At 42.6% G+C, this 9971-nt stretch overlaps 1 protein-coding gene across 8 annotated transcripts in view; it reads right to left on the bottom strand.

Moving 5' to 3' along the window:
• The window catches only part of TANC2 (tetratricopeptide repeat, ankyrin repeat and coiled-coil containing 2), a 155439-nt gene that overhangs the window by 101950 nt on the left and 43518 nt on the right, over window positions 1-9971 (bottom strand). For 4 of the 8 annotated variants that reach the window (XM_033520027.1, XM_015651334.3, XM_015651338.2 and 1 more), the window contains 2 exons: window positions 8215-8286; window positions 4026-4205 (listed from right to left, as the gene is read on the bottom strand). The exons of 1 other annotated variant lie outside the window; for it this stretch is intronic. In XM_033520027.1, coding sequence (XP_033375918.1) covers window positions 4026-4205; window positions 8215-8286 — 252 coding nt within the window. The remainder of the gene's footprint in view (window positions 1-4025; window positions 4206-8214; window positions 8287-9971) is intronic. 3 more of the 8 variants (XM_015651340.2, XM_015651339.2, XM_015651341.3) reach the window with 3 other exon arrangements.

The following is a 9971-nucleotide window of genomic DNA, read 5'->3' as shown; positions in this document are numbered from 1 at the left end:
AGGAGGAGGAGGAGGAGGAGGAGGAGGAGGAGGAGGAGTGGGATGCAGCACAGGGCTTTGTGCAAAGCCTCTGCACATGGTGGGTTCCATAGGAGTGGAATAAAACATCATCAGCTGAGTCTTTCAGCCCAGTATCTCCTTTATTAACCTAATGCATGTATTTTTGGCACCGATTCCCAAAAGCACTTACATACATTCATCCCTAAGCACCCTCCTGAAAAGTACTGCTGCCCTCAAGGCAGGTATACAGAGCACCTGCATTATTTTCATCACACTTATGGCTTTGAGTCAGCAATAACACATTCCTGATGTACAGTAGAGTATTTAAGCCCATTGTTTCAACAGCAGTTGGTGTTGCAAGTTGGTGCAGCAAGCACAGTAACTTTTAAGTGCTAATTTTATTGCAGACACAAACCAAAATGGTGTCTTCCATTACTCATCCTGGGCTGGGAAGGTGGGGAGTTTTCTTTCTCTGTATTACATTATTTTTCACATGATTTTCATGATTACGATAAATGCAAATGTAACTTCACAATTACAAAAAAAATTAAATAACACAAACTGAGGTTGAACATGCTGATTTAAGTATGTTTTCAGCCAGTGCTAAACAAGAGGTGACACAGGCAAGAGGGGGAGAGCTTATTACTTATGCTGACTATTACTTCACCCCTTAGAGCCACAATGATCTTAATTTTTCTTAATCACCAGTCTACTCAGCAGAGTGGAAACTGCACGCATGTGGAATATTTATCAGCCTCTGAATCCAGCCAAGTCTTCATACCCAGCAAACCCAGATACCAACATGTGAGTGAGTGACCTTAGTTCCTCTGGGTAGAAAACTCACTCTGTGGAATGCGTTCCTGAGGCTTTTTACCAAAAATGGACATTTTAACTTTTCTGTGGATGAAAAGCTGTCTTGGTTACAAACTAGACAGATTAAGAACATTAAAAGATTATATTATCATAGAATTAAGGAACGGCTTGGGTTGGAAAAGACATTAAAGCCCATCCCCCTGCCATGGCAGGGACACCTCCCACTATCCCAGGCTGATCCGAGTCCTGTCCAACCTGGCCTGGGACACTCCAGGGATCCAGGGGCAGCCATAGCTACTCTGGGCACCCTGTACCAGGGCCTGTCCACCCAAACAGCCAGGAATTTCTTCCACATATCCAACCTCAATCTCCCCTCTTGCACAATGAACCCATTTCCCCTTGTCCTGTCACTCCAGTTCCAAACAGGAAGTCCCTTTTTGGATTCCTTGTAGGCTCCTTCAGATACTAGAAGGCTGCTCTGAGTATCTACTAAATGGTCCTAGGATATACATTTTTAGTAAAAAACCCATAAAGTTTAAGGAATAAGATTTTTATGTCCCATAAAGGTGAGGGTCCCATCTGCTCACCAACTGCTCTGCAGATACAGAATTATGACAGGAATAGATAGGGTAGTCTCACACAAACGTCTGTGTGAAGCAAAGAGCATGAAAAACCCTGACATTTGGATAATTTCTCAACAACCTTCCATGCTCTGAAAGTCAGTTTTAAAAATCCATGTGGCAACTGTCAGCTGGACAAAATATTCTAACTCAAATTTTCCAAAATCACCTTCATCCCTTTTCCAACAGAAATCTCTGCTGTTACTGTGTATGATTAGCCACTGGACAGTGGAATGAGACAGAGCACAGGAGGAAATCATCACAGATTTATAGAAACATGGAATAAATATGCTGAATAGGAAGGGACCCACAAGGATCTTCACAGCCAGCAAGCGCTAGTGAAACCTCTCTGGCCACTCACTGTCCAGCTCCTGGTGCCTTGGTTTTATGTAAAAGCTCCCACAGTCACAGATTTTTGAATCAGGTCATGTATCAATTCTGCCCGGTTTTCAGTGTGTTGTGACAGCATTTACAAGACTTCTGTAAAATCAGAGAGGGTTATTGGGTGAAACTGGGCAGAAATACATCAAAAAATAGCAAAAGGCTATGAAGCTGTCTTCACAAGCCTAGTATTAACACCAATTTTTCTTTGTTTTATAGAACACGGCAGTTTACTAAAGAATTAAAATGAGGAGGTTCTTTACCAACTGCCAGTCAATATCCCCTAGCAAAAAAACCCCCAGTGTTTTATTTGCTCATATAGTAAATGGTCATTCATTCCACAGCCACCTTCTCTCACCTGAAGGAACAGCTGGAGCTGGGCCAGGGCAGGCTCAGGCTGGATTTAGGGAAAGGTTCTTCCCCCAGAGGGTGCTGGCACTGCCCAGGCTCCCCAGGGAACGGGCACAGCCCCAAGGCTGCTGGAGCTCCAGCTGCATTTGGCTGCTGCTCCCAGGCAGGGTGGGATTGCTGGGGGTCTGTGCAGGGCCAGGGGCCGGACTGGATGACCCCTGTGGGTCCCTTCAAGCTCAGGATATTGCATGCTTTAATGATTTTTTCTGCCACTGAGGAGTATTTTCCCTTTTTAAATCTCTCAGATTAGTACTAAAAGACGGACAACAAGGAATAGCTGAGGAAATGTGATAAATACTGTGAATTGCAAAGAGCAGAAGCACTGCTCTTCCAGCTCCTTTCCATGTCACCTTAATGAAAGTAAACAAATTCCTACCATGATTTCAGGAGGATGCAAAATAAACACCTTCATTTTATAATATCAACAGTAAATTAAACTAATAATTTAAAAAAATCTTCTTCATCGGTGCATGGAAACACATCCCTAGTTCTAACTGTATTGGGAGCGTCACTGGAGTCATCGAGACAAGGACGTGCAAAGCACGAGCAGGGGTTTGACTGTTGTATGGGACTAAGTCCAGCTGGAACAGGATTTTTAAAGCAGACAGAGAAGGCAAAGTATCCAAGGTGGTGACAAAACAGATGTAGTCACCTCCCCAATCCATTTCCAAGAGTTTTGTGCAGCCCCAAAACAAACCTCTGAACAAAACCGGAAGCCTACACATTTCTTCTCTTGCTTCCATGCAATAACAATTATCAGCGTTTTATTGACATCCTGGCTCCTAGCCAACCTGTTCAGGTCTAGATTCCGTGGCATTTCATTTCCCAACCACACTGACAGAGGAATATGCATTTTCACTGGGTGAACACCTGCAGTGTGGCTCTTAGCACAGGCTCCGGAGAGCTCCCAACCTCTGAGGTTTGTAGGAATCCCCATCCTTCTCTTTAAATTACCACCTGCAACAGCTACTGCTGGAATTCCAGGGCTTTTGAGGAACTAGTGATAGGCTCCAAAGAGCAGCCCTGCCCAATCGCAGAATTGTGACTCTGTCACAACTCAGAATCTCTCCCCCCTACCCTTTCCCAGTTCTCTTTTCACCACAGGGCAGAGGAAACAAAAGGCACCAAGTGCATCAAAGCTCCCTTTTGTACACATAGATCAGATTATATTTGGTAGAAACTCTTTTTGGAAGTTTCCCTCAGAACAAGCACAAGACCTTGGCTGACCATAAAGCTGGGCACAGAGCGGGGGTCAGATTTTAGGCAAGAAACAAATTTCTCAAAAACTGCTATGAGTAAAATTACTTTTTTCCAGGCTTTTATATGGATGTGCTTTTGAAAATCACACTACTGCACCATCTCTAGGTATTCATACCACCGTCCTGACAGGTTAGATAAACAAAGCAGTATCTAAAAATATGCATGAACCAAATAATTTTGCTACAGAAGTTTGTAATTTCTCAGATGGTCTCTCAACATTCAAAATTTAAGCATTAACTTCTTCAAAATCACTGTAATGCTGCCACTGTGCAAAAACAGCAACACAAAGTGGAACTAAAACACACTCTGATAGAAATTTCTCAAAAACTACAGAGTATTTGTAAACCAGAGAGATCTTTTTCAGCAAAGAAAGATTTCTCTCTCAACACAAAAATCCAATCCATCCCCGGGTTTGACTGAAGCAGATGCTGTAATAAACAAGGGGATGACTTCGATACAGAAACTGTTCAAAGCTTTTTCTTACAGATTTTTGCACCAACGGACCTTAAAAGCCCCAGCGAACTTTATATAAGTCCTTACCAGTTAACTTCTTCACAGGTTGGAGCCGAACACTGATAGACTGATGTGTGAGTAAGGGGGAGGATGGAAGGGAGCGGGACATGCCCTCCATTATCCGAATGTGCTGCATACCTTCGGTCACTGGGAGTGGCGGAATAGCGTAGTCGGGTTCAAAAGCACAGTCGTTCTCTGTGGAGGTGCCTGATGGAAAGAGGAAAATAAAAATTAATTAGTTAGAATGCAAGGGAAGGAATCCTGCTTCCATCATTCCAAAAGGGCTGGCTGAAGGGAGCTCTGCACAGAGCTGACTTGCCAACTGCTTGTTCCCTTTGCACACTCATGACACATCCCTTGAAGAAATTTGAAAGAGCATCCAACTCTCCTGAGAGATGCACAAAGTCTATGTGGGGGTCACATCCCCCATCCATTTTCACGATGGAATACATGGAATAGCATGAGAACAAGTGAAGATAGAACAGTAAAATGACTCGCTGCTAATTGTAATCAATATTAATAAACAGTGAAGGGAAGGTGCTTCAGATCAGCAAGAGTCAGGAGCCGTAAGGTTCTTCCTATTAGCTGCAGATAATGGAAACTCTGGGGTCAAGGGCACCTAGATCTCCACTCTTGTCAGTAAGATGAACAACCTAACCCAGACAACTAATAATTCATATGCAAAACCAACCCAACCTGTTATCATTAACTTTTCATTAATATTTCAATAATATGAGAAGGCAGGACTTGTGTCACACTGTTACAAGATGAATTTTAGCTCTTATTGCTGTGCCCTGGATACCTATGGATGTTTTCCCTCCATAAAGACATTCCTCACTGGATTTCCAATGGATAGCTGTGCTGTTCTCAGCAGCTTGTGAGAGTGTGTTTAAAAGAGAAAATGTTTGCTGGACAGAAAGGGAGATGGACAAGAGTGGGCATAAGACAGAAGGGTATGAGCCTCAAATGCATGGTACTTCAGAGGAGACAATGGACGAGCTGTATTCCCAGTAGCGGAAGTACAATGTGAACAACCCAACATATTGCTTAAGATCAGCAGAAAAAACATGCTGAAATAACTGTCAAAATCTTGAACCAGATCCTGAAGGGTTCTAGGAGGCTGCAGCACTGGTGGCGAAAATTCATCCATTCCTGGTGCCAGCATTCAGGAATGTCTCTCAGAAGTTTTGTGTCGCTCTTTACAAGAAAGCCAAATAAGCACTGACACCCTTCACACCTACGCTGGTTTTGACAGTTCAAAACACCACTCAATCTCTCCTTGCTCATCACTCACCATGAGCTCTCTGCAGACTCTGCCAGCCTGGACAGGGCACAGGGACAGAGGGAGTGTCAGGGGAGACAAACCACCACCGCTGCCAAAACTAGCATTCCAAAAGCCAACTCATGATCGGTTTTTAAAATACATTTGGCACCATGAATGAAAAAAAATATTTTCCACCAACAGGTTTTATTCTTAAAAATAATTTCAATTGCCTCAGGCTAACTTTTAGGGAACTATAAGTCATGGGCATCTCCTGCAGCTTAATGTCTGTGAAAGACAAGTCTACGTGCATTTCACTGGTTATTCTGGTGTAAGTTCCCAGTGTCTTTGATCAATCTACTTAAAATCAAGGGCAGTATCTTGTATAGAAATAAAAGTAATTATAGGTTGGCAAAGTTTTCCCTCTTAAAATTCAAGTGCTTTACAATAAAACAGTGAACTCACAAAACATCCATAAGATACTACCTTCATTTCATGCATATCAAAATTTCTCTCTCCTCCTTGGCAGAATAAACAAACACACAAACAAAACCCCTGAAACAGTCTGAAATTTGTTTTGATGAGAAAGAACATTTGGCTTATCAAATCCTGGAATTAGGGCTCATTGATAGCTGAACTAGAACTTTAACAGTTTGCTTATATAATATATTTAAATGAAATGTTACTGTAAAGTGTATATTTGACCTAATAAACTATTTCTTGGAGTTTTACATGATTATCACAGAATCATTCAGATAGGAAAAAAAATTTAAGATCATCAAGTCCAACCATCAACCCAGCATAACCATTATGTTCACCACTAAACCATGCCCTGAAGTGTCACATCCACATGTTTTTGGAACACTTCCAAGGATGGTGACTCCACCACAGCCCTGGCCAGTCTGTTTCATGGCTTGACAATTCTTTCAATGAAAAACATTTTCCGAAACAAACCTAACCAAAACCTCCAACCTAAACCTCCCCTGGCACAACTTACAGCTGTTTCCACTTGTCCTGCTGATGAAGCTTTGAAGATACTCGGGAATCACACATGGTAATGAGGAAGGTCAGACAGCAGGAAGGCAACTGCCCCATTTCAGCTGGATGCTTTAACCAACATTAATAAATTTCCTTAACCCACCATCGTGAAAAATACCCATTATCATGTGCAGTCAGATTTCAAGATGGACACAGAGCTGCGAAAAGTCAGAGATAATGCTTCTACTGAGCACAGAGACTTCTCCTTCCATGCTGCAGAAAGCCTGCCTCTAGAATTGCATTGACTGATCCAAATGGAAATATTTAGCTCAGAACTTTGTTGCTTCAAGAACTTGGAAGCTTTTTTAACTGTTCCCTTTTTATTCCCTCTCACACTGCAACTTCTTGCTGGTTACTTCAGTTCCTTCAGTCGCAGTCATCAAAGTGAAGAGGTACAGATTGGTGATTCTTGGGCAAGGATTTGCAAAATAAAACCCAAAACACATGCCTTTCCTATAGCAGCAGAGATCCAGATTAGATGGGTTTAAAAGGAACTTGAGAGAATAGAATGTATTCAGGTAGCTCCCAGCAGCGGCTGCATCTGAGCTGCTCTGCCCCATGACAAGAAGCCATTAGACACAAGCCAAACACATGCCAGGTTCCCACAGAAGAGCAAAGCTCAGCCTCTAGCACACAGTTACACAGCAACAACTTCTTTTGCGCTCAGAGTGGGAAAAAACAGTCACTCTCCCTGAACGTCAAAGCACTGCACCTTGTGTGCAAGCTGCCATGGGATATTGTACAGTGATAAATTACATGGGTCCTTCCTAATTTTACTTTAACTCTACTTTAAAACAATAAAACTTAAAATAATGAATTTAAATACAATAATTGAAAGATCCTATGTGAAGAGAGCAATTGACACTTCACAGCTTCAGGGTTTTAACTACCAATTCTGATCCCCCCAATTTTGATCAGTTCAATCACTCAAAATCATCTCACCCAGGCAACACTGGAATACTGCCAAAAAAGGACAATTCTCTGGAGAAAACATCCCTACAATAAGTCATTAGGACACCATGACAACAACAGGCCTGAGCCTAAATGAAAGAAAAATTATTTCTGCAATCCCAACGAGAGAGTAAGCTAATGCATATAGAACCTACTAGAGCCCTGCTTCCAAAAAATTCTGTTCAGTCTCAAAGCTGTGTGAGAATACAGCATTTTCACAACCCTCACAAATAAGAAAATGCTTAAAACTAAGTAAAGCTGCTTCAAAGGACACATAAGCCAGCACAAATCTAAGACCTGCTGCTGTCAGGGACAGAAATGCCCATTATAGGGCTCTTTGTGGTGTTAACCAGCCACTAAACCTACTCTGAAGTGACAGATACTCAACAAAAGAGTCTGCTGGTTTGTTATTTAAAGAATATAAACCCTGTTTTTTGTACTTCCTTCCTTGGACCTTTTGTGATTTTCCTGTGAGATGAAACAAACCAAAGTAGACGCAATGTGGGGCTGTTCAGCCCCCAGACAGGTACACACGGGTTCTGCTCCATTGCATCCCGGGGCTTGGGGAAGGATAACCTGGTTATGGTGAACCTGACAGGTTCCCCCTTTGACATCAGGGGGAAGGCATGTAGAAACCTGGAAACCGAATGTTGGTTTGGGCTGGTATGTGCTGAAGAATTCCAGCATCACCAGCTCCAACAGCAGAACCCTCTGTGCCTCTGGCTGCATTACGGAGACATCATGCTCCACATGTGCTGCACCAGGCATTAGATTAAACTCCTTCAGCCACTCCAAAGCCACTCAAAAAGATTTGTGAATCTCAGTATGTTGGTAGCTGTTTGGGTAATAATGATGGGGACAAAGTCTGTCAGGTCACACAGTTTGGCAAGAAACACAACAAGTGGGAGGTATCAAAAGTGAATAAATGAGACAAGTGTCCGAGGCAGAACAACACTCAGGTTTTACCTTGCCCAGCTCGGCTCTGACGGGAGTCTACACTTGCCTGTCTTCGGTCTGGTGGCTCCTCGTTCCCTCCATCTGTATGAGAACCAAAACAGCACAAGTAGAACATCATAGTGGACAGGTCAGGCAGATGCAACTTTTCCTTGAGTCCCATCACCTATCTGGGAAGGAACAGCAGGACAAAAAGTCCCTCTGGCAGACTGATACTGGGGAAATTGCTGCTTGACTCTGCTGCTCCTTCCACCTTTGCCCCAGCTCACTGCAATGGAATCCATGAGGTCCTCGGGATAGAAGGAAGGTTATACTTGCTCCTATTAATCCCACAGACATCTGAATGAAATAAAAAACAAACTGTGCATCTTCAAAGAGTTCCTTCACTTTGGACTGTTATGCCAAAGTATAAAAATATTAAGCATTGGAATAGAGAGATCCAGAAAAAAAAAAAGAAAAAAAAGTATTTGAAATATGGAATTTTAAACGGTGTCCCTTTAAAATTATTTGTCTGCTGAAAACCAGCAAGGCTGGGAAGAACAAAACTCCTTATTACATCCTCTTGAAACTGTTTAGGAAAGCAGCTACAGTTAACAAATCCCAAATCCATCTGGGTAAAATGCAGAGTGGGACATTGTGTACAATATTATACAATTAATTACAGGCTGCTCTTCATTGATTAACTGACCAGATTAGAAACAACAGATACACCCATCAATATAGAGCTTGAGTACATGGAGTCTCTGGGAGCCGAGAGCAAAAAGAAGCCCGGCTCTGCAGACTGGGAAAAAACAAACTCAGGGATTTCAAATGCAGGCTGTATTTTAGCAGTTCTTACCCCCTATGGCAGGGGAAGGCAAAGCTTTTAAAATCTTTAAAAATAGTTTTGAAATAACTGAATTCTTAAATAGCTGTTCAAAAACTCAATAGTCAATTTAGCATTGATGTTCTGATGATACTAAAAGCAATTTTGCATTTTGATATATTTGTATCTCTGGATAGCTCTATAAAGGTTATTTGCTGGAGGGGCCTGTTATGCCATAATTCAACTTTATCAACTCCTGCTACATGTGAGCTGTGTCTGGCTTCTGGATGGGAAGTTGTGAATTGCAGCAGAGGAGCAGAACAAAAATGGGAACTAAAAATTTCGGTCTACCCCCAACCCTAGAAAGAGAGGAACCACAGCCCAGGCCAGGAAGGGTCTTCTGTTCCCTCTTCCCTTGCTGAAATGCTCCCAGCTTTCAGTTTTCCTGAAGTAATGCTCAGGCACCTTGAACAGAAGCCAGCCAGGCCATTTCTGTCACCTTTGAAATGGTGTTCAGTTGCATGTGAAGGTCATCTGGCTACAGCAGCCCAGAATCCTGATTTTAAATGAGCTGCACCCCTCCCGATAAGCCAGTTGCCAAGGACGCCACAGACCACAACACTTGCCCAGTTCCCTTTTGCATTCTGGTTGCCAGAAGGATGTCACACTGCAAATACAACTACAACTGGGATATGTCAATAGGAGCTTTTATTAGCCCGGAGACGCCTGCTTGGAACTAGCTGCGCTGAACCTTCCTACAGTCAACAACATTAAAGAGCCCTGGCTGCATTTTTGCTAGTAACACCCAGTGTTGGTTTGGCCATGGCTGTGCACAAGGATATCATTATCATCATCATCCCTAATGGACCCTGGCTATGAGCCCCTACAGACAACCTCTAAGTCATAGATAAAACAAAAACCCTTTTGAGCTGTGAACATAAATCCAAATGCAAGATAATTGTAA

The sequence above is a fragment of the Parus major genome, chromosome 27 (genome assembly GCF_001522545.3).
Source record: "Parus major isolate Abel chromosome 27, Parus_major1.1, whole genome shotgun sequence".
Taxonomy (NCBI): Eukaryota; Metazoa; Chordata; class Aves; order Passeriformes; family Paridae; genus Parus; species Parus major.
Note: the sequence above shows the minus strand (reverse complement) of the source record. Positions and strands in the feature narration are given on the sequence as shown.